The sequence below is a fragment of the Equus przewalskii genome, chromosome 7, assembly GCF_037783145.1.
Source record: "Equus przewalskii isolate Varuska chromosome 7, EquPr2, whole genome shotgun sequence".
In the NCBI taxonomy this organism is placed as follows: domain Eukaryota; kingdom Metazoa; phylum Chordata; class Mammalia; order Perissodactyla; family Equidae; genus Equus; species Equus przewalskii.
In genome coordinates, this window is record NC_091837.1 from 9,410,567 (window position 1) to 9,436,267 (window position 25,701).

General features: G+C 37.7%; 1 protein-coding gene across 4 annotated transcripts in view; it reads left to right on the forward strand.

Annotated features, from left to right (window-relative positions):
* Positions 1–25,701, forward strand: part of TTC28 (tetratricopeptide repeat domain 28) — a 597,272-nt gene that overhangs the window by 300,336 nt on the left and 271,235 nt on the right. For all 4 annotated transcript variants that reach the window (XM_070628671.1, XM_070628672.1, XM_070628673.1 and 1 more), the window contains 3 exons: positions 15,715–15,862; positions 22,409–22,681; positions 23,651–23,781. In XM_070628671.1, the coding sequence (XP_070484772.1) occupies positions 15,715–15,862; positions 22,409–22,681; positions 23,651–23,781 (552 nt within the window). The remainder of the gene's footprint in view (positions 1–15,714; positions 15,863–22,408; positions 22,682–23,650; positions 23,782–25,701) is intronic.

Sequence of the window (25,701 nt, forward strand, 5' to 3'; positions counted from 1 at the left end):
TAGGGCTGTAGTCACCTGTTTCCACCGTCGTTCTGCCAGTGTGCGCACACGCCTGCCCTTGGTGCCTGGCGATGCTATGAGCATGTCTACTGGAAGAAAGTCGCTTGCAGGTACTAGACTGTCTGGGGGTAGGGGTTCAGAGAGTTTTCGCCTATCTCCACCTCCTCCCAGGCGGAAGTCTGTCCACCTTCCGATGTATAGCAGCACCGGTCTCTCAGGCATCCTGAGATGCTGTGTGGATATCCTTTGTTGACTGATGAATGTCCAATTAGTTGTGGATTCAAAGGCGGAGAGACAAAGAAAACTGCTCACTCCACTATGTTGCTGACATCACTGTCATCATTTTTTTTTTTTTTTGCTTTGCTTTTTATCATTATTTTTCAAATAGCTGTAGTAGTTTACTTTGCATTTCCTTAATGGCTAATGATGTTGAACATCTTTGCATGTGTTTATTTACCATCTAAATATCCTCTCTGTTGAAGTGTGTGTTCAAATCTATTGCCCATTTTTTAATTGGGTTCTTTGTTTTCTGACTCAAGTTTTCATAGTTTTTTGTATGTAGTGGATGTTATAATAAAAGAAAGAGGGAGGATGAAGAGAGAGTAAGGAAAAAAGGGGAAAAAAGAAAAAGGAAGAATTAATGAAAAAAAACCCTCTTCAACATCTTGCAGATTAGTTCTATGCTGGGGACTCCTTCAGTTCTTAGCTGGGTCCTTTACAGCCCTGCTTTAGCCTTCCCTTCTTGCTTGGGCTGAGGCTAGAGAGTAGTCAGAGGTGAAAGGTTAGGGTCTTCTCAGGTCTTCTGAGTAGGGCATGTTCATGGCTTTGTAAATTTCCCAGTATACATGGGTACTTTTTAATGCCCTAATGTTTCAAAGAAGCTCTTTCCCCAGCTTTTCCTTCCAGATTTGCAGTGCTTCATTGTATGCCTCAACTGTAATCTTTGGCCCCAGGTGACTGGAGGTTGTTTATTTGCATTAAAATGTTTTTGAGGGGCTGGCCCCGTGGCTGAGTGGTTAAGTTCGCGCGCTCCGCTGCAGGCGGCCCAGTGTTTCGTTAGTTCGAATCCTGGGCGCGGACATGGCACTGCTCATCAGACCACGCTGAGGCAGCGTCCCACATGCCACAACTAGAAGAACCCACAACGAAGAATACACAACTATGTACCGGGGGCCTTTGGGGAGAAAAAGGAAAAAATAAAATCTTTAAAAAAAAAAAATGTTTTTGAGGAATGCCTGTGGTTTTTCTGCCCTAAGAGAGTTCTAAGTTAAGTGAAACAAAGGCGTGCACCTTACATTGTCCTTAGCCTTCAGACAGATCAGAACAGACAAACATGATTATTTGAGAATTAAGGTCTGCTGTGATCCCTCCAGAGCCAGGCAACTGGTTCCCACACTGGGAATGTGGGCTGCTGGATTCAAGACTGTCACCAAGCCAGGGAGGAGGCTGGGGCAAGGCCATGTTAAAATGTCACAAATCTTTCCTATTATTTAAAAAAAATTTTTTGTTTGTTTGTTTTTGAGGAAGAATAGCCCTGAGCTAACATCTGCTGCTAATCCTCCTCTTTTTGCTGAGGAAGACTGGCCCTGAGCTAACATCCGTGCCCATCTTCCTCTACTTTATATGTGGGATGTCTACCACAGCATGGTGTGCCAAGCGGTGCCATGTCTGCACCTGGAATCTGAACTGGTGAACCCGGGACCGCCAAAGCAGAACGTGTGCACTTAACCACTGCACCACTGGGCCAGCCCCTCCTACCATTTTTAAGTTGCCTTTTTCTTGGTTCAGCATTTGTTTTGTTGGTGTAAACCTGTGATTGTGTTCCAAAGTTCAGACAAAGTTAATCCTGATAGTTTTTCTTGAGTTTTCAATGTTTCTTTAGAGGGATGGGCCCTTGAAGCTACCACGTTGCCATTTTTGCTCTGATTCTTTCTTAGTGTCATATTTAATAACTTTTTGTCTAACTCTATGTCACAAATATTTTCTTCTAGAAGTTTTATAGTTTTACTTTTTCATATTTAGGCCTGTGTTCCAGTTGAGGTTATTTTTCTATAAAGTGCAAAACATGGGTTGAGGTTCATTTTTCTGCATGTGAATGCTCAAGTGTTCCAGCACCATTTGTTGAAAAGTATCTCCTTTCTTTTTTAATTCCCTTCCCAACTTTGTAAAAAATTAATTGTCTGTATTTCTGTGCATCTATTTCTGGACTCTCTGTTCTGTTCTCTTGATATGTATCTATTTCTTTACCAGTATTACACTGTATTGACTACTGTAATTTCACAGGAAATTTCAAAATTGGCTTCTATAAGACCTCCAACTTTTTATTTTTCAAAATTATTTTGGCTATTTTAGTTCCTTTACTTTTCTGTATAAGTTTTTAGACTCAGCTGTCTATATGTACAAAAAATCTTGTTGGATTTTGATTGGAATTACATTAAATCTATTTATGTTGGTTCAGTTTGGGGAGAGTTGACATTGTAACTATGTTTAGTCTTTCAATTCGTGTACATGGTGTATTTCTTCATATATATAGGCCTTCATTTATTTCTTTTATGAGCACTTGGTAGTTTTCAGCACACTCATCTTATGTATATTTAGTTAGATTTATATCTAAATATTTTACTTTTTGGAGCTGTTGTCAATGGTATTACTTTTAAAAGTTCAATTTCTAGTTATTCTTTTTTTTTAGGAAATTTGATTTATTTTTGTGTGTTAACCTTGTATCCATTGATCTTGCTAAATTCATTGGTTAGTTATAGGAGCTTTTTTCTGTATTCCTTGGGATTGTTTATATAGATAATCATCTTGGCTTCTTATAGGAACAGTTTTATTTCTTCTTTTCCAATTTGTTTGCTATCTATCTATCTATTTATTTAGACTTATTGTACTGCCACCTTTCCCTCTAGTATGATTTCTCTTGTCTCTAAAGAACTTCCTTTAGCATTTGTTTTAGAGTAGGTCTACTGCTAGCACATTCTTCTTTAGTTTTCCTTCATCTGATAGCGTCTTTATTTCAGCATCATTCCTGAAGGATATTTTCCTGAAGGATTACAGAATTCTGAGTTTACAGTTCTTTTCTTTTAACACTTTAAAAATGTCTTTCCACTGCTTTCTGGCCCCCATGGTTTGTGATAAGAACTATGCAGGTATTTGAATTGTTTCCTCATGTGTAATATGGCACTTTTCTCTGGGTGCTTTCCAGATGGTTTTCTTTGTCTTTAGTTTTCAGTAGCTTGATTATGTTTCTAGGCATGGATTTCTTTGGCATAATCTTGTGTGAGGTTTGCTGACCTTCTTGAATCTGTAGGCTTATGTCTTCCACAAAACATTGGAAATTCTCAATTATTGTTTGTTCAAGTTTTTTTGTTTGTTTGTTTTGTTTTCTTTCTGCTCCATACTCTTTTATTGTTTCCTACTGGGACTCCTATGACATGAATGATAAACCTTTTGGTATCACCCAACATAACCCTGAGGCTCTGTTTAATTTTGTTTTTCACTTATTTTTCTCTCTGTTATTCAGAGTGGGTAATTTGTATTGATCTATTTTTAAATTCACTCATCTTTTTCCTCTGTCATCTCAATTTTACCATTGAGCCCATTCTTAGTAATTTAACTTGTTATTGTATTTTTATGTTTTAAATTTTTTATTTGGTTTTTCTTTATATCTTTTATTTCTTTTCTGAGAGTATCTGTCTTTCCACTTGTTGCAGGAGTGTTTGTCCTTACTTCTTACAACATGGATATAATAGCTACTTTAAAATCTTTGACTGATAATGTTAACTTCTGTGTCATCACCTCAGAGTTGGCATCTCTTGATTGCCTTATTTTCTTGAGAGTTGAGATTTTTCTCATTCTTCATAGGCCACATAATTTTGTTTATATCTTGAATGTTTTGGTGTTATTCTTTGCATCTTGTTTAGATTTTAAGAAGAATGTAGTTTTTTATTGTTTTGTTTTCTTGTGTTAATAGTCAAGTTACCTGATTAGATTCAGGCTATAGGTCCCAACCCATATTTTGTGGACTTCATTTCCTATGTCACTTAAGTTTTCAGACCCTTTGTACTTCTACTAGGACCTTTCTTTTGTATGTATCACCCAGTGGCCAGTCTGAGAACTAATTAGTAGTCTCTCCTATAGTTTAGTCCTCAAAGCCTTAGGTATGCTATTTAGGGTCAGATCCATACACCTCTTTATGGGATAGCTCTCATAAGCTGCCTCCTATATCTAATCTCCCTGCCACTTTCCTGCTCTCTAGCTGCCCCCATCCCTTCCCATCCTCTAGCCAAAAACTAGGACTTTAGTTTCCCTGCTCTGCCATGTATATCCTGTAATTATGTTCATATGAGACATCAAAGAGTGAGGGAGCAGAGAGAGAAAAAAAAGCATTGGGACTCATTCTGCACCCTTGGGACCATAGCTCCTGTGATCAGAGAGAAGTGTCCCCTTTTCAGAATTTTAGATGCCCGCCCAGCAGCCACTGCTATTGCCATGCCTGCCACTGCTGGCTTGCACAGGTTGTGGACTGGGCAAGAATGGAAAGAAAATTTTAAAAACAGGATTTTCTTCACTCTTTCTGACCCTTTGAAGTCCTTTTTTGCTCCTCTGACCGGAAGAAGAGGACTTTTCTTGGAATGCTTTCTATTCGCACCCAATGAGTACTTGCTCGTTTTGAACTGCCTTTGCTTCCAAGCTGGGTGATACCAGATGGGAAGGATAAACAAAACAAGCAGGAAACCCATTGCTGGTTTGGTACTACTTTGAATTCTGGTCTTCTCCCTCAGTCCATCTGCTACCATTTACTATTCAGAGTTCTCAGAGAGCTGTTCCCTGAAGTCTTTCTAGGGCGTGGTTGTATTTAGCAGGAAGGACTGGATACTTACTCCATCTTGCCTAGAAATGGAACCCCTTCTCTTTTGAATAAAGATATAAAGTGTACTGTTATATTTTTGTTCTGGTAAGTATTGAGAGGCAAACATTTTTCTTTTTCTTATTTTTCATTGTGATGTGTGTCACCCTAACATATGTGTACCAATGTAGAAAGATTACATAATGCAGGAAAGGGAAAGAGGTAGGCCATGAAGTTTATCATTTAGAAAAACATGTATGAAATATTTGTGTAAGTTTTTGGGGGGCATATATTCTTGCCTTTCAGCCCTGCTCTCACCACTTGCTCATGTCACCCTGTCCATGTCCGTCTCTCTAATACTTGTTATTTTCTAGAGACTCTTACTGCCAGCTAGCAATTGAAGCAGTTGACAAAGGTATAGGTTGTCAGTGGTTTAGGCAAACTTTGCTTTCCCAAATACCTAAAGTCAAAAGAGAGGGGCTATTTTAAGGATTGGGGCTATAGGCGGTATGGAAATGGTCATTTATTTATGTTTTCTTTTTTAAAAAAATTGTGTGAACTCTTCATTTTCTTCTATAATTTTTCATATAAAAATAATTCTCCATTGATTGTAAAAAAGTATCACTGTGGTGTAAGATGTTGATAGTGGGGAAGGTTGTGTGTTTGTCAGAACAATGGTTATATGGGAATTCTCGTACTTTTTGTTCAATTTTGCTATGAATCTAGAACTGCTCTAAAACAGTTTATTAATTTAAAAAATTCTCTTTCAAAAACTTCAAATAAATTTGACATTTCAGGAGATGTGTTATATTATTGTATGCCTTTGCCCTTCTTCACAGTATAATGCTATGAACTCCCATTTTAATTGTAATTTGATGATAAAAGCAAGAGTTGATAAATCAGAAAGATGAGAGAGATAAAGGAATGAGTCACTAATGGTGGAATTTCATCTGGTCAAGGAAGCCTTACGTAGAACTCCTATATTCCAATATATAGCATTTATGGCAATAATTTCTGATAGACTGCTTTGTGGAGGGAGTAGATTTCCATTAATCTGGTATCGTTTGGGTATAGCTGCATAATGGTAGGTGAGATGCTAAGTATTTTTTTCAACATTTAGTGAGAATTCAGGATTCTTTAATTCCCACATTATTGGCTCCAGTGTTTTTCCGAATCCACCATTCTCTCTGCCCATCATTATTTTTTCCATTTTGCTTCTGGTCTTACTGCCTTCTCCAGGGCCAGGCCATGCGTGAAGGCACACGTGCTCTGTGTTCCAGGGTAGGGGGGATTGGTAGGGCGGGGGCACAGAACTCATGCCAAAGCCAGATGATTTCTTGGAGAATGTTCAGGAAATTCCCTGGTTTTCTTCTTGGCATGACTTTTCTCTCCTCCTATGCCACACCCATAGAGTGAAGGCACAAGATATGGAAACTTCAGAATCATTGCTCTAGGGGACTTCAGACTTCTTTCAGTGTTTATTTTTAAAGCTTGAAAGAGAAACTCCAGATGATGGTACACACGTTTTATAATCTGACATAAGCTTTAACATTGGGAATCTCTCCAGTGCTAGAAAATGACACCTACTTAGTTATTTAACTCCTGGCTGTCATTTCATCTTTTCTTTATCTTCTTATCAAATTTCTAATTTCTTTTTAAAATATGTTACCTTAGCACTTTTCATATAATTAGTTTAAAATTAATTTTGGGAAAAGAAATAGCTGATATGATATGAAATAGTCAGGATTGAGAGCAGATTTCCTTGAAATTGATATTGAACATACCAAAAGCCAATGTTGGAGAGAAAAACAATTCACAGCTGCAGATTTGGTTAGAACATTATGTTTAGGCCATTTGGGCCTCTAACTCTGGGTTGCAAACTAAATAATGGTGTTTTCTAAAATAGCCTCCTATCTCTTGCATGTGCTTTCAGCATACACTAAGACAGACAGTAAAAAAGTGGAAGTGTAGTTTTATGGAGAGATAGGAACGATTACTCCCAGCTGAGCAGGTAAAGCACATTGCTACATGAAGAATGTGTTCTTTGCTGATTCTCGAGGTTTTATTTATTTTTATTTTTAATATAAAGTGTCAGTAAATAGAAGCAAGAGAAAATTCACCTGAAAATGTCAGAAAATAAAAGAAGAATAGCAAATTTTATTGCAGGTAAAAGTCCATTTTAGCCAACAAACAAACAAGCATTGGCTGAGAAGCTTGCTGATGGCTCCTTTTGTTTCTCTTTGATTTAAAGCCTCATGCCTGTAATCTAATTAACATCGAACTGAGTTGCAAGTACAGTGGCCTGTTTGGTTCAATAATAATACATTTATATGAAAGGTTAATGAAATGAATTTTCCCTCCATCCAATTCATTAAAAATTGTTCTACAATCAACGGTTGCTAATGGAATAGAAATTAAATATTCATGTTCATAAATTTTCTGTGTCATTTCTGATTTTCCTTCATTTCTGCCTCCATAGGTTGAATTTTGCAAGTACAAGAATTCTCAGACAAAAAGCTTGATGTAGAGGTTAATTGCACACCATTAATTCTTTTATCAAAGAGGTAGTGTGGAATAGTGGAAAGAGAGTTTGGTAGCACGTTTGTCTCACTTTGCAGCTGTCTGATTTGGGGCAAGTCTTGTAACCACCTCTTTTTCTACCACAGCCATTATAAGAATTTCTTGCAGGTACTGGGAGGGTTAGTGATAAACTATGGAAAGCCCTGAGCAAAGTGTTGGGCACAAAGTAGCGGGTAAACAAATGATAACTAGAAAAGGTTTTGGAAAATAAAACTCCTACATATATGCAGTAAAACTTACAGTAATTTATAGTGGCAGGATCGATATGGTCAGAATGGGTTCTTGTTAATTCTAAATGTCTAATTCTAGGCATCAGGTTTGGGCCTTAGAACATCTTGTAGTAATTCTAATAATCAATGAAACAGAATGAAGTCTCTGAGAAGAAGGACTGTTTCATGTTTCTATAGACAGATTTTTGATCATCTATTTTCTGCCACTATTTCTTCTTTTCCACCTAAGCCAAAGGACCTTATTTAACCTGCATATAATGTTTTTTCCCAAATAATGAATGCACTAGATAATTGAAGCTTAGTCAGTCAACTGCCAAAGTATAAACATTTTTAAAACCAATTACTTTATTTTTTGGTTTTACAATTGTTTTGGGTTTATCTAAATTTTTTTTCCCAGATGTTCATCGTAATATATTTCGAATTCTGTGTAGATTACATCATGTTCACCACCCAAAAACTAATTATAGTCCATCCCCTCACATGTGAGCCTAATCACCCCTTTTGCCTTCCCCACCTTCCCCTATGGTAACCACCAATCCAATCTCCATTACTATGTGTTTGTTTGTCATTGTTTTTATCTTCTACATATGAGTGAGATCATACAGTATTTGACTTTCTCCCTCTGACTAATTTCACTCAGCATAATACCGTCAAGGACCATCCATGTTGTCAGAAATGGCCAGATTTCATCATTTCTTATGGCTGAGTAGTATTCCATTGTGTATAAATACCACACCTTCTTTATCCATTCGTCCCTTGATGGGCACCTAGGTGGCTTCCAAGTCTTGGCTGTTGTGTGTAATGCTGCAATGAACAAAAACAGACACACAGATCAATGGAACAGAATCGAGAGCCCAGAAATAAGCTCACACATTTATGGACAGCTAATATTCGACAAGGGAGCCAAGAGCATACGATGGAGAAAGGAGAGTCTCTTTAATAAATGATGTTGGGAAAACTGGACAGTCACATGCAAAAGAAAGAAAGTAGACCATTCCCTTACACCATGCACAAAAATCAACTCAAAATGGATTAAAGACTTGAACGTAAGACCCGAAACCATGACACTTCTAGAAGAAAACATAGGCAGTATGCTCTTTGACATCAGTCTTAGCAGCATATTTTCAAGTGCCACGTCTGACTGGGCAAGGGAAACAAAAGAAAAAATGAACAAATGGGACTACATCAAACTAAAAAGCTTCTGCACAGCAAAGGAAATCATCAACAAAACGAAAAGACAACCTAACAATTGGGAGAAGATATTTGCAAATCATATATCAGATAAGGGGTTAATATCCAAAATATACAAAGAACTCATACATCTCAACAACAAAAAAACCAACCACCCAATTGAAAAATTGGCCAAAGGTCTGAACAGAGATTTCTCCAAAGAAGATATACCGATGGCCAACAGGCACATGAAAAGATGCTCAACATCATTAGCTATCAGGGAAATGCAAATCAAAACTACAATGAGGTATCACCTCACTCCAGTCAGAATGGCTGTAATTAACAAGACAGGAAACAACAAATGTTGGAGAGGATGTGGAGAGAAAGGAACCCTCATACACTGCTGGTGGGAGTGCAAACTGGTGCAGCCATTATGGAAAGCAGTATGGAGTTTCCTCAGAAAATTAAGAATAGATTAAACCAATTTTGATTTAAAAATTTCCCTCAAATGTATTACCCACTTTACAGGCTTTTGAAACAGAAGATGCCAAACATAAGTTAGCTATTTTCTTAATAACTCAAGGTGATCATTATTATCATTAATTTTTGTTTTGTGCCTCAGTTTTTGTCAGCCCCTCACCCACTTTACCAAAGGTGATTTCTAGTCTGTGAGCTGGTCAGGCAGATGAGCCGCTTGATTAAATTGCAAATGTCAAATAGAGACACTGTTACTGAAAAATTCACTCTGTTCAATTTTTTACAAAGTACCTACTCTATGTTTTGTATCTGATATCATTTAGCACCCATTGTTACAACCCTTTGAGGTCATCATTTTCATCCTCTCTATAAGTGGAAATGGAACATGAAGTCTGGTAAAGTTAAGTGCCTTAGCCAAAGGCACACAGCTAAAAAGTAACCAGGACGGGATTCCAGTCTCAGCCTTATGAGTCCTTTCTCTTCTGTGTCAGCTGCCTTGGGAATGAGGAACAGAGCTTCAGTTCAGAGCTTTTGTGGTAGTTATTTAACTTGCTTAGTACATCCCTGTTCACTTTCCAATTTAGATTTGTATTTGGAAGTTTGTTGTTAGAGGAAGACCAAACTTTAGAACTGTACTGTCCAATACAGTAGCTACTAGCCACTTGTGGCTATTTAAATTTAAACTAAGAAAATGAAATAAAATTTATAATTTAGCTTTTTAGTCACACTAACCACATTTCAAGTGCTCACTGGTCACATGTGGCTGGCTAGAGGCTACTGTTATTAGTGCAGAGAACAGTTCCATCATTGCAAAAAGTTTTATTAATTTCTCTATTGTTCTAAATCAAACATGCATAAAAAAGGACGTAAAAATAATTTGCATGTATGTATCCATACAGGTGCCTATTTCATGCAAGAAGATGACAACTTATTGAGGCCATGCATCCTGTGCCTTCATTTTTATGTGTCAGATTTTTATGTGACATAATGTATAGTTTATAATATATAACAAATTTTATAGTAGGAAATATGTGCATAGTATTTCCATTTTGCTCTTATGATGGATATATGTTTTAAGTAATACAAACAGTCTTTTATTTTCCCATATGATGCTTTCCTGAAAAAGTATATGAAAGCCAAGTACATAGAAGATCAAACATGAATATATCAGACAAAAGATTGACATGTTCAGTGAGTGGGGAGTGTTAATTCCTAGAGAACTAAAAAATCAATTCTCAAATCATGGCTTTCCTTTTAAAAATCATTTTTTATGTATTCTCTGTTTTTGTCCTTTTCCATCACAACTGAACATAGTTGTTTCATGTACATTCAGTGACGTTAAAGTTTTTCTGCTTTTGGCATCCTATAATCATTTTCATTTTTGACTCAGTTGTGTTAAATTATAGGTTAGTGCTGCTGATTTTTAAGAACTAGACTCAGCATTTCTATTTTCCCTATTTCTACTCATATTAAGATAAAATAATAAAGGAAAATTCAGTAAAATAGTTATGTAATTTACAAACATTGTTGAAAAAGATGGTGATGGATGGTGTGGTAGCAGATGGTATGACTGGCTAGCAGGTATATCACCATGTTCTAGTTAGAGATGTCTGTTCTTCAAAAGATGTAAAAAAGTTCAAATTCAAACAGTGAAAGACAGGTTAGGAACATTAAAGTATAATATCTGAAAGTACAGGTTAAATAGAAGGCAGAATATTTGTGAATGTTTGAACTAAGTAATGGATTATGTATTGTAAGTATAAGTAAACATTCTAAATTTTATATATCTTTACCTATTACATGTATTTGTGGTATATTTTATGTTATAAATATACACATGTACCTATGAGGGTAGTTGTTTACTTCATCACTCATTTGAGCCATGGGAGAGTAGGATGTGAGGTTATTATTGGGTTCAGTGATGTTTTCGAATCGTGAACCAGGAATGGAATGCTTAAAGGTCCTTCAGTACTTCCAGGGGCGTTTGGAGTAGCTTACTGTTTCTCATGTTTAGTCTTTGAGTGTTTTGCTTTACCCTGTCTTAGTCCATTTGGACTGTAGCAAAATCCCGCAGACTGAGTGGCTTAAAGAACAGACTTTCATCTCTCGCGGTTCTGGAGGCTGGGAAGTCCAACACCAAAGAGACAGCAAATTTGGTGTTTGGCGGGGTCCTGGTTAATAGATCGCTGTCCTCTTGCTGTGGCCTCACATGGGAGAAGGGAGGAGGGAGGAGGGAGGAGGGAGCTCTCTGGGGTCTCTTTTATCAGGGCACTAATCCCGTTCATGAGGGCTTCACTGTCATGACCTAATCACCTCCCGAAAGCCCCACCTTCACATCCCACCACGTTGGGGATTAGGTTTCCACGTATTCATTTTGGAGGGACAGAAACACTGAGTCTGTGGCAAACTCTCTGAGGTAAGAGGAATGGCCACTTGATAAAGCGCAAATACTAACAATTTTAACAACAGAGCATGAATACTTTGGTCGTTAGTTACATTTTTATTACTGTAAAATTATTAAAAATCCTTGCTATTAGTAAGCAGTTACTGTAGGTATCAGTCAAGACATTTATAGCTTTTTTTAAAAAAAAATTGTGTCTTTCTCAAGTCATTTATAGCTTTTTATATTCTTCCCTCTGGACTGTGAGCGCCTCGAGGATACGAGTCCTGTATTTGTTTCTTTTTATTTGTGGTACACACCACAGTGCCTGGCAGTGTGGATTTTAGAGCGTGTTATTGAAGAAAGGAGGGAAGGAATGAAAACTTATTCTTGTAACTCAGTTGTATTTCTATTATTTGTGAGGTTATTTAGTAGCATGTGTAGAATAATCACTGGGGGCTCTTTGTGGTGAACAATAAAAAATAAATGAATGACTCTGCAACATTTGAAAATCTAGGCATCCTGCCTTTAGTCTCGTATTAACTAGCTCCCTATAAGTTTCTCTTCTTGGCTAAAGCTTCAGGTTAAAACCCTTGTTCTCGAGGTATAGGTGCTCCCAATGGTCAATCCATGTTGCCTTTCCTTCTCTGTCTACTACATAATCAGTGACCAGAATGTGGTACATGTCAGGTGGGAGGGCTGCTGAGGCAGGGGGATACATTATCTGAGGTTGGCTGGGTACCAAGTGTTCAACATTGCTTTGTAGGCCCCACCTTCGTTTGGCATGCTGCACATATACTACCCCTACTCAATCCTAAAAGTGATCAGAAGTTTCCCTTTCCCACTTGAAGCAACTTCTTGTGAAACCTGTAGTGGTCAGTAACAGAAAAATTAGTAGCAGGAACCAGAAGGGGAGAAGCAGGTAGGCTACAGTGGATCACATCGATTTTCTTGACTCTCTGGTAAACAGCTGTGAATCTCAGCACATCTTGACCTTCTCTTTGGAAGAGGCTGGCGAGGGGTCCTGTGGGTGGCTGCTACATCTCCTAAGACTTGATGATACCAATTTCTGGTAGTCAGGTGTTTCTGATTTTGCCTGGGAGCCCTACAGCAGTGAGTTTCCCACTTGCCAACAGTCTTTTGTGGAGCAGGAGGAGGAGAGAATGAAGAGGTGATAGGAATTGAATAATATTATATGGAATAATAAGAGATTTAAAGTTTTTCTTGGATTCCCCTTATATCCTGTTAGGCTGTAATTATGTGTTCTTGCTGTGATTCTTTCTCGTTAACAAAATAGCTAATTTTATTGAGTACTTACTCTATGTCAGGCACTGTGCTGAACTGTTTCTGTTGTACCACAGTTACCCACAGTAACCTAGGTTTTGTCATCATCAACTTGAACTCCATAGTGGCATATCTCTCCAAGAAGTATAGGTAACTAATTTGTATTCAATAGCTGTTTGTACATGTGATGAAAATTGCATGGAAAAAAGTTGGGAGAGCTCCACTCTATGAGTTTGGAACAGGATTTTGTCAGAGTTTGACTCATGCTTGACAGGCATACAATTCTTAAGCTTTTTTTTTTTTTGAGGACAATTAGCCCTGAGCTTTTTTGCTGAGGAAGATTGGCCCTGAGCTAACATCTGTGCCCATCCTCCTCTATTTTATATGTGAGACACCTGCCACGGCATGGCTTGATAAGCAGTGCTTAGGTCCGCACCGGGGATCCAACCCCGTGAACGGCTGCCCACCAAGGCAAGAGTATGCAAATTTAACCACTATGCCACCTGGCTGGCCCCACAACTCTAAGCTTTTAACAAGAAAATCTTATAAAGTTGGGTGGGGGATTCTGGAAGGGATAAGGGAGGACCAAGGGAGACTTTGAGCCTTCTCTGCTATACCACTTTTCAAAATCTTCTGAAGAAAGGAAGCCAAGATTGTGGATGATTGGTCCAATCATACCGTTTCTCATCTAATTTCTGAGTGCCCTAAGAAAACAGAACACACACATTCTTCTTTAACTGCTCTGTGAACTTAATACCCTAACTCGCAGTTCTCTGTGGACTTTCCCGACCTATTCGGGAGTAGATAAATCATACTTTTCGGTGATTTCATTTGGCAGAGAGGGAAATCAGTTCTTCTCTCAGTGAAGTAATGAATGATAAAGTTTTGCTTTAAATATGCAAGAAATTATAAAAATTCATTGAGAGTAATGAAAGATTTTTGTGTTCTTTCAATTTTATTGAGACATAGTTGACATACAGTAAGGTGTACAGCATATATTGTGAAATGATTACAATAGATTTTTGTGTTTCTTAAAATATGTGCTTGAATCAATAACTACAGATATTTTTTCTCTCTCTCCATAAATAATAATTATAGTTTATAGGTATTTAGCATATTTATGTATAAATATATGTATATAAATTTAATACATATATACAATTTATATACATATATACATAAGTATATATGTATATAAATTTTTTTAGTTTAGCTTTAATATAGCATTTCTAGAATTATGTAAACTATAGTTATTTTTAGTTGGATGTGGTATATATTGCCTCTTGGGTTATAAAAATCACCTAAAATGTGAAATAAAAACGGTAGTGAAAAATATCTATAAACACATTAAAGATTAAAACAGTGGCTGAGTCCAGTGAAAGGAGGTGATCTTATGAATTAGTAATGAAAGTGCATTTACAGGTTATTGTCTTACTTGGGTCTGAGTTTTAACAGCTGCTGGTAGTTTAAACTAATAGAAGTCTGAATAGCCCATAATAATCTGAGTATTCATTCTGTTTATGGATTGTTTCTTAATAGAAACACCAAATAGTATTGCTTTCCTTAAATTACCTCAAAAGGTAGTTATAAAAATGAAATAAGGTAATATGTTTTGTAAACATGAAAGGTGCTCTCTCTTACTCTCTGTGTGTATGTGTGCATAATGTAAAATTATAAAATTATGTATTAAGTTTATTGAGTAGTAGTTTTAGAAGTTATTTGAAGCTTCATTTAGATCCCATGAATACAGTTTGTGACAATTTCAAAATATATTGGACTGAAAAAGTTAAATTTGTGTTATAGACAAATAGTATTGTAAGAATATTTAAGTTGAATAGGAGGCCAAGTATTTCAGAAACAGATGTTGTCTTATAAGCAGTGAATGCATTAATGTCATTTTTATGTATTATTTAATCAGGTACAAGGTCCTTTGCTGGTTATGTATTAGTAACACTTTGTTCATTTACTTGGTTTTACTCTGTGTGCTTGAAAACAAACTGCATGTTCTTAAGACTATTCTTAAACTTAAATATTTTATTAATTTTCTGGCTCTTTCTGCAATTGGCTAGAAGGAAGGATGTTTTCCTGTAATCACAGATGATAATACTAGTTTTTAAACTAATACAATTAAAGAATACAAAGGACAACAGTCTTATTTTGTCTCTAGGCAAAGCACACATATTTTAGATAACAGCTTTTAAATATTATGTCTGAAACACCACATTAAATGTATCCATGTTATGTTACTTATTATTAAGATTGTCTTAATAATAATCACACATTGAGTTTTCCCTTTACGTAAAAGGGGAAAATATAAAACAGGTAGAATTTGAATGTCTCTCAATTATCTTGCACTGTACCAGATATTTGGTGAGATGTAAAGAAATCTCCAAACCTTTGTCCCTGAGGAGCTTATGCTATTAAAGCTTGGGAAAAAATATTTTAAAAATCATCAAAAGACAATAAATAAAAGCAATATATGAATAAATGACAAGAATGTAATAAAATTAATGTGTTCTAGAAGAGAAGAGAGTGAAAGTTTTAAATATAGTTTGCCTGAAAGGAGTATGCTTACATTTATGATGTTGGAAGAAATCGAATTTGATTATGAACCATTTACTAGGTTTTTGATCCAAGACTATCTCAATCTTAGTTTGCTGACCTGTTATTCTAATAGAGAATCACTATCAGCCTTGTTGGAGCATAGCGTATAAGTAAAACATGCATTATCTTTTCTTTATTTCCAGGCATACTTCCGACAGGGTGTTGCCCTCCAGTACCTCGGACGTCATGCCGATGCCCTGGCAGCCTTTGCATCTGGACTGGCTCAGGACCCCAAGAGTCTCCAGCTTCTGGTGGGGATGGTAGAAGCTGCTATGAAATCTCCCATGAGAGGTAAATATGATAAAAGTATTTGGTCCAAGACTAACTTAAAGTAGAACATTTCTAGCCTTCGAAGACTTTAGACTCAGGCCTTCAGAATTGATAGGTTATCAAATTTGTGAAGATTGGATATTTTAGATGATGGAAGATGAAGAATCACTGGCAATAGTTGATGTTAATGAGGCAGAATAGGATGGTGGTAAGGCCACTGGGATGGAAGTTTGTGAACCTAGATTATATTTTGGAATTTTTTGTTAACTAACTATATGACCGTGGATAAATGAATTGAATTCTCTGGATTTTAGGATTATCTAAAGAATCCTTATTTTTTTTGTGGTTCTAAATTCTATGCCTCTAAACCCCAACAACTCTAGTAGTAAACTGATTTGCTCAGTTGGACCAATATGCCATCTAGAAATAATCAAATAAGCGAAGATATTAGACATTCTAATTTCATAAAAGGAAATATGGATCTAACTATAGGCTGTGTCTAACATTTTTCAAAGGAGCATTAAAAGATTATGTTGAATTAAAAGTAAAGAGAGAGAAACAGACAGACACTAGCTTGCATGGTTTTCTCCTCCTATACTTCTGTTTTATACAATTGGTATTATGGAAAAACAATGGATTGAAACTAGTCCTGTGGAGACTGGAGGTGTTCTAAGGCCCCAAACCGATTGGTTTCACTTTGAGGAACATTGGTTTTTGAGGAATGAGCTCTTAGGAAGATTGGGCTGAAAGTGTACACCAAATGTCATCTTTGCAGAGTGATGGAGACAGTAAGGCAGATTGATGGCAACTGGTAGACCGCTAATAATATTCCATTTTAATTAGATCATGTCAAACAGAACTCTATTTTTGTCTCTGAAATGGTACATTTTTGAATGAACCTCAAAATTTTGATGGCAGTATCATTAGACATTTTATCTAGTTTTGAAAAGATTTGCAGCATTAGATAGTTTTAATATATTGGTTAGTATGGTACTTGGCTTAAAATATATGCTAAGTAAGAGTTTGATGAACTAAATGATACTCATATGATCCCTGGGCAATTCATAGCTATAAAAAGTATTTTCCTGAAAGTTGAAGATTTCACATTTTAGGAAAAAAAGTGGTAAGGAAACCTCTCTTCATGCAATTTTATAATCCCATACAAAGGTGAGTCTTTGCTGCAGGAACCTAATGGCTTCTCCCACTGGGGGACTTGCTGTTAATAAAGTCTGACTCAGAGCAGGTGCGCTTTGGAGCTCCAGGGCTTGGGGGAGGGTGGGTGGGGGGGGGCGGAATGGACAACAAGAAAAATCAATCTGTCTCTCCTTTCCATTTTTCTAGTATTTTCTCATTCGCTCCCTATACACTTCCACAAGTAATTTACATGAAACAGTTTTTGTTTAGTTCATGAAGATATCAATTCTTTATTCTGAGGTGTTTCTGCTGCTACCTTAGAATATTGGAGTGAATGTGTTGAGATCAGCAGAATCATACTTACCGTTTTGCCTTTGAAGCAATTTGTTTAGATAAATGTAAGGATATCTTCCCTGTGCTGTGAGAAGTAGCTCAGCGCTGCTCTCACCTTTAGGTTTTTCTGTGCCATATTCTTTCCCATCTTATAGCAAGTGACCTAAGGCTGACCCTGAAGAAAGCTGCATCTCGCAGGTGCCTGAAGCTCTTCAATATTTTCTTCTCTTTCCTTAAAGCAATTTAGTTTATCTCGTTTATTTTTAGCATTGCCTTTACTGCTGTATCTATTCCAGGTGGGCTTTTCTTATCAACATTTCTTAGAGAGACTGTTGGCTTTGCACGGTGTGGTTCTGGGCATCATCTCACATCTTAATGACCTCTTTTTTTGTCATATGGTTGTAATTCACAAAATCTGTCACCATTTGCTGCCTATTTTCCCCCCCACTGTTTGTTTAGCCTCCTGCAGCTTTCTAAGTTTCTGCCATTGTTGCGTAGCTATGCAGTCTGTGTCGCTTTACATATAGGTCTGATCTAGTGTGTCAGTTGTTTTTGTTTTGTGATTCTTAACTGCAACAGAGAAAGCTCCCTGGTCCAGGTGCATCTGTAAAGAAAGCTCCCAGGATGTGCACGGTGTTCTGTAGTTTGGCCTTTTTTGAAAGTTTTAAGATTTCATTTCTTTTTAAAGGTAGGGCCAAGCTATATTAATATACCCTTGTTCCCAAATAAATATGTGATATTTATCTACATTGAAACTTACTTGATGTTTTTATTTTGTTGTTGCCTATATTGCTAACTGAATTAAGTTTTACTTTAATTTTATGATTTCACTCACGCTCACCAACCCGGTATCAGTTAAACAACTACTCCTGTGGATCTATTTACATCATAATATGTAATGTATTTCCTTTAAATTGTTAATGAAAATATAAAAATAAGGATAATGTAAAATGATACTCTCTTTTTCATGATTAAGTTATCCTTTTACTATTTTCCACTTCTTCTTTTTAGATAGTCTTTTAGCAATTTCAGTTCATTGTATCCCATAAATGTTTATGCAAATTTGGATGGTGTAGCATAGTAGTACTGCCAACCTCAGATTTAATAATATAATTACAAAGTGAGATTGAGTTTATCTTTGTTTGTGCCTCTAAAGACCTAGGGCTGCTTCTTGCTGAGGGTTCTCTTGTGTGTATTTTCTCTCCTCCCGTAATTCAGCAATGTAAAGACTATTACGTTTACGGGCTATCACCTGTTGTGGCTTCTACCAATTCCAGAGGATCTAGGGAAGCTGATTTTATGAAGTGCTGGTGGACAATGGCTGTTGAATGTAGTATTAGCTTTTCTCTCAGCGTCAAGTTGGGGCTCATCTTTTATTTGCCTAATTGTCCACCCTCAGTGAAGTCTTCTGATTCTCTTTGAGGTGGCAGTCACTTTTCACAGGAGGCCTGTTTCTGAGATGTGTTAAAAAAATAGACTTTGGGGGCCGGCCTAGTGGCATAGTGGATAAATTCACACGTTCTGCTTCAGCAGCCCAGGGTTCACAGGTTCGGATCCTAGGCGCCAACCTATACACTGCTCATCAGGCCATGCTGTGGCAGTGTCCCACATACAAAATAGAGGAAGATCGGCACAGATGTTAGCTCAGGGCCAATCTTCCTCAAGCAAAAAAAAAAAAAAAAAAGACATTTCCCCCCAAAAGATCAGAATGTAATTCTAACGCCATTTGCTGTTCCAATGATTGAACAAGGTTGCCTCCCTTCTCTATACCTCAGTCCTTATCTGTAAAAGGGAAATGATGTTATCTACCTCCTAATGTTCTGAGAATCAAGAACTAGATTGTGAAGGCAGGTCCCTTGTAGGATGCCTTCCCCTCTGCAGCGTGATGCCCTTCTTCTCACTGAGGAGTAGAAGTAGCAGCAGTGTTAATCCTGCCCTTGTACTGACGGTAGGCACAGTGTTGTGGGTGTGGAACGAACACTGCACAGTGCCTGTGGTCCTCTTGCTGAGCGCTCACTGGAGAACTTTCTCTCGGGCCTCAGTGCCAGGAAAAGCTGTGTTTCTCCTGAGGGTTGGTGAATTTTTCTCTTAAAGGTCTGGGAATTTTTAAAGTGATCCTTTATCCTTTTGCTTTGTCCTCTATGAAGTGTAGAGCCCAGTGTCCTGGCCACTTTTAGGAAGTGTGCCAGGGCTTGCAGTCCGCCTGTCTGTATGCTGAGATTTATTGTCTTACTCTTATTTTCCACTCACTCTGACTTCTGTGTTTTCCAGCTTATTTCTATAGAAGGCCTTTGAATCCTTTTGGAATGAATTCGAATATATATAAATACACAAAGAAACCCAGAAAAATGTGAAGTGGCTTAGACAAAGTGCTAAACATGTCAGTTGTTTTTATTTTCATTTCTTGAGGAGGGTTAAGTTTTCCTTTTAGTGCAAACCAAGTTTTTGGTTTTTTAATTGTGGTAAAATATATGTAACATAAAATTGGACCATTTTAACCATTTTTTAGTGCTACAGTTCAGTGGTATTAACTGCATTTACAATGTTGTGCACCCATCACCACTATCCATCTCTAGAGCTTTTTCATCTTCCCAAATTGACACTTTGTACCCATTAAACAAACACTCCCTCTTTTCCCCTCCCTCCTGCAAATGGAAATTTGATCTTCTACCTCTTGTTCATTCAATTTCGTTTTTATTTAGTGAAAATTTGTACAGCTGAAGATTTCTTTTTCCTTTGAGAATCTTCCGGGTATTTCCCTCAGTCCTCCTGCTGTGGCAGTGTTCGTTCTTCTTTCTACTGTTGTGTAGTTGTAGAGGCTCAATTAGATGGTTCTTTTTTTGAACTTAGTCATGGATGCTGTTATTAAAAAATCACCAGCTGAAGCACAATCTCTTTGCCAGCCATCAGTCATTTTTGTCTGTTAGGATCTGAGCACTCTGCCTGTGTTTTGGGAATTCCCTATCTTATACTTCTGCCTCCTGCCTTCCACTGTGAAAGCTGAAAACATCAGATCCTAATCTTCCCATTCTCCTTTGCAGCTAGGACCCCACCTTTGAGTCAGGAGCTAAAGGTTCAAAGAAGAAAAGATAGCACAAAATTCGTTCAGGTAGTGGTGAGTGGCAACAGTGGCATCCATTTTCCACACGTGGCATCCAGTAGGGGTGGAGGCAGCACTGCAAGCTATGGTGTCATGTGTTTAGTTGTAGCAGTTATGCTGCCCTCACCAGGAAGCTTTTGTGGCATGATTTTGACTGTGAGTCTGAAAGTCTGGTTTTCCACCCTTCGCAGTAGCTACTTAGTGCATTTCTTTTCTACTTAAAACCAGCCAAGATTGGTTTCTTTTGTAAACAACTAAGAATTTTGCCTGGTATGGTATCATGAAGCCTGGACTTGGAGCCCTGCAATGGGTGCTTCTCTTGGCTCTGTCCCAAGCTGTCTGACCTTGAGGGAATTATTTAAACACTCAGATTCTTCTTTTCTAGAATAAGGGTATTTTCAAGGTCTTTTCAGCTCTAAAATTCTATTATTTTTGCTTCTGCTAATTGGTTGGAGGGATGCTAATGTAATTATCATTGGCTGCCAAACCCGTCAGCAGGTACCACAAAAATTCTGCTCACAGTTATTTCAGTATGATATTGTTCTTTTCTATTCTATCAATTCCTGGATTCTTGTGCCCGTATTTAACCCTATTGGTTAGCTAGTGTTTACTGGTACTATGCGCTGCTTGCATCTTGACAGGTGTAAAAATGTTCTTTGTTCTCTGTTTAGTGATCTGATTAAAGGGAAAAAATGCTTTAGGCACCAGTAGGTTTTGAGCTTTCCATGGTAATGTTGATTCAGACGAGAGCTCCTTAGTGGAGAGTTGAGATTTGAAGTCATAAATTGTAAAAATTACATTTTAATGCAGTACTGTTGGTTGAGAGATTCAAGATTTAAAGAGACCAGCCTTTTTATAGTTTTTTTACATATGCACAGTGAACGCTAATGTGAAATAGTTTTTCAGGCAAGCTAACAACAAATGCATTATAAATGCTACCTCATTGTAGGGTTATAGTCATTAGCTCTGCAGTTGTCTTTAAAAAAAGAGAGAGAGAAAAAGGGGAGACGGAGCTTAGCGGTCATCCACATTCAAACTCAGCTTCACGTGGAAAGAATCTTCCTTGTGGCTTCCTGACTCCTGTTCTATGTCCTTTCTAACACCGTGTGAAAATAAAATGAGATCAACAGTAATCTTGTCTTCCATCTTAGCTTAGTGAACTCGGATGATTTCTTTATGATTTTATTTTTCACCATAACAAAAATTGATAATATTTTTATTTGGTCACACTGGTCTCAGAAGCAGCAATGGACACTGGATTTTCAGTGAGGACAATGGGTATTTTGCTGGGAGAGCTTCTTTTATTGCATCTTCTAGGGGCAAAGGTGGACAGAGCTTATTAATCAGTCCTTCAGATTCAGGTTTAACAAACATTTACCGAACGCCAGATGTGTTCGGGACTTTCAGCTAGGTGGCAATGGCAAGTTTTTCTTTTGAGCCCACATTGTGTCAATTGCTATGGAGTTATAATGAAGTATTAAAGAGTCTCTACAGCAGTCTTCAGATTTAGCTGGGAAAATATTTTTAGAATTAAGGCATGTGGAACAATTTAAAAATAGTTAAGGTTCAAACTGTGCAATACTAGCAATAAAAATGCAGCAAAAGTTTCGATACAAAGATTAATGTGGGCTTGAGGACCCAGGGGTGCTGCATAGCAGAGGTGGGACTTGAGGGGTGTGTTGTGATATTTTTGAAAGGACAGCAGGACAGGGGAGGGAGAACCATTCAGGAAAAGTGGTGTCATGATCAAAGAAAGAGCGGACGAGAGGATGAGTGTGCCATAGGCATGTGAGAGTGAAGAGAAGGAAATTGCTGGACTGGGGTTAGTGTTACAGAGTCATATGAATAAATGGACAGTGAGGGTGGTGCTGGATTAAAAGTTGAAGAGTTAGTACTTGAAATAGACCATTGAAAGATGTGATACACATTGGTTTCTAGAGCATATTAGAAAAGATTGTTTTGTGTGTCATCCTACATTCTCCTGTTTTATTTTTCTTCAGACTCCCTCGAGCCCACTTATCAGCAGCTTCAGAAAATGAAACTGGACAAGAGTCCCTTTGTGGTCGTGTCTGTGGTTGGGCAGGAACTCCTGACAGCTGGCCATCATGGGGCCTCTGTGGTTGTCTTAGAAGCTGCTCTGAAGATTGGCACCTGCAGCCTCAAACTGAGAGGTTCCGTTTTCTCTGCCCTGAGCAGTGCTTACTGGTCTCTTGGAAACACAGAGAAGAGCACTGGATACATGCAGCAGGACTTGGATGTAGCCAAGACCTTAGGTAGAGTCATGCTTTTCTCCTTTGTTTCACTACAGAAAGGACATAAAGAAAGCTGATTAGCCTGTCATGAATGGGAATAACATATGCAATGAAGAGTGAGTGTGTCTCTAGAACATTCTCTGTTTTGGAGTACTCACTTCTTTAGGGCTTTTCGTATAACAAGATAACAAGGCTCCCAAAAGGCCAAGAGATGTGGATTAACATAGTCATTACCCTCCTCAGAGGTTTGGGCTTACAGATTTAGTATCCCAAACGATAGTATTGGTGGGTGAATCTTTAATCTTGACTTTTGTTTTTGCCTATGTTCGAATGCATCATCATTTTGTCAGAGGAGACAGTACACTGCAGTGGTAAAAGTGTGGACTATGGAGCAAGACTACTGAGTTTAGAATCCTGGCTCTGCCACTTAGTAGCTGTGTGACCTTCAGCAAGTTGTCTAACCTCTTTGTGCTGCCATTTCCTCATTTGTAAAATAAGTATGACTTATGATTGTGATTGCCATTGCAGTGATTATTCAAGGTCTTGCAGGATTGCAGTAAGAGAAGGGATGTGGTAAATCTGCCATCAGCTTACTTGTAAAGAAGCAACATATAGTAGGTTTGGAGTCAAACGACTGAACCAACAAGCTGATGGTTGTTCAGAACCAAAGGTCATTGGCAGAGCAATGAGGTGACTCAAACAGCAGCTGGGTTGTGTCAAGGTCTTTAACCTCTCATTTCCAGGACACGTATGTCCCTGACTGCAGTTGTATTTCATAACAACAATAACAGTTGTTGTCTAGAGATTTAAGTTCTAGGTCATAACTTTCCACACAGAGTCTTGTAGAAGAAGAAAATACTTTTCTAAAAGAAAGCGAGTGAAATCTTAGCTGGTAAATCTGTGGCCCTTAAATTAAGATGGGCATTATATGTTATAAATAATGCTATAACTTAGAGAAATTTTATCTCTGTTTTTTAAAATCCAATTCAGGTGACCAGACAGGAGAATGCCGAGCTCATGGGAATCTGGGCTCTGCATTCTTCTCCAAAGGGAACTACCGGGAGGCTCTCACTAACCACAGGCATCAGCTGGTGCTCGCCATGAAACTCAAGGATCGAGAGGTAGGACGTTTACCTACAGACCAAAGACAATGTTTTTGAAACATGGAGTCTTTTTTGCTTTCCAAAATATTTTAGGTACCTTCAAATATTGCTTTCAGGAGTTGATAACCTTTACTTCTATCTTTCATCAACAATCAGGTGTTGGATCTCTACCACATATAGGCTGTAGGGATAGAGAGATAAATAAGACGTGGTCCCCGACCTCAGGATCTAACCGCTTGGTCAGATATGTTGTTCCTATTCTCTTCAAATGTGCTGTGGAGTCAACATATGAAAAACTAGCCAAACGCTATATCATGATATATTTATTAAAATCAAGAAGCACACTTTATGCTTTATTTGAGATGGAATATTACTACTGCAAACCCTTCACATTGTTTGTTTGGTGGATTTTTAACTCAGGTGGTAGAAGTATAGTAAGTCTGATTGAGAGACCTGAATTGTAATGATAAAGAAATATCATCCTAGTCTTTATTAGAGAAATGAAATGTAATATTATCAGAGGCTTGATATCTAGTAGATGTGGCGTGATGAGAAAGTGCAGAGGGGAAGGAAGGTGGAGTTTGGAGTGAGAAAGACCCAGGTTTAAATCCCTGCTCCAGCACTTTCCAGCTCTGGGATCTTGGGGAAGTTATTACTTAACTCCTCTTTGCCTCTGTTTTCATATTCAGAAAATGCTGATTCTATTTATTCCATATACAGTTGTGATAGGGTTATAAATAATATATGTAAAGTACCTAGCGTGGTACTTCAGTAATGATAGTATTATGGTATTAATATGATATTATTAATAAGGAATGGAAGGTTAGTAGCAGAGGCAACAATAAATTTATGAATATGTATTGGGAAATATTTTTAGCTACATTCGCATCTCAGAATTTCACTATGGGACGTTATTATATTGTTTAAATGATCCAGCATCTACAGTTCTCTAGAACATGGTCAGGCACTAGGAAGGAATTGAGGAAGAAAAAAGTCTTTGCTTCAGTGACGTGCTGGAATCTCCCCTTTGGAAGGCTGGACTTCTGCAAAGTCTCTTTCATCCATGGGTGTCAGAAAAAAGTCTTTGAAAACCACCAAAATAGACCATTCAAGGGTCATAGACTTTTGGCAATTTTATTTTCAAGAGAGTTGCCTAAACACTTTTCTCTTTGCTTATCTACTCTTAGTTTACAAACAATTCTTGTAAGCCATATGATCTGATTTCTTGATGTTCAGAGAATGAAGAGAGGGATCAGACTTCTAAAGGCAGATATCCTGATGGCATTAAGAAGTGAGAGCCAGGATTAAGAACTAAAACAGCATAGTTGTCAAGATATGGCCATTTAGTGAAAGGACAGATAAGCTATGAATATGTCAAGAGCTTCATTTATACTCTATTTCCATAACCTTTGGCATGTATGTATTAGCCCAATTAGTGGATAGGGTAGAAAGACTTTTTTTTTTTTTTAAATATCCCTCCATTTCTTTTTTTTTTTTTTTAAGATTTTATTTTTTTTCCTTTTTCTCCCCAAAGCCCCCTGGTACATAGTTGCATGTTCTTTGTTGTGGGTCGTTCTAGCTGTGGCATGTAGGACACTGCCTCAGCGTGGTTTGATGAGCAGTGCCATGTTCACGCCCAGGATTCGAACCAACGAAACACTGGGCCGCCTGCAGCGGAGCGCACGAACTCAACCACTCGGCCATGGGGCCAGCCCGGTACAAAGACTTTTAATAGGGGCATAAGATTGTCATACGTGTTAAAAAGAAGTGACATTTTTCTGCATTCCTTCTTCTTAATAGTGTAATTTTCTATAGACTGTGTTATCTGGATTTTATAAACCTTTGCTGTATAATAATTTATTAAGAAGTCATTGAATTATAAGGTTGGAAGGGACCTTGAGGTAATGCTGGTACCAATTCCCTGCCCCAAACCTTCCC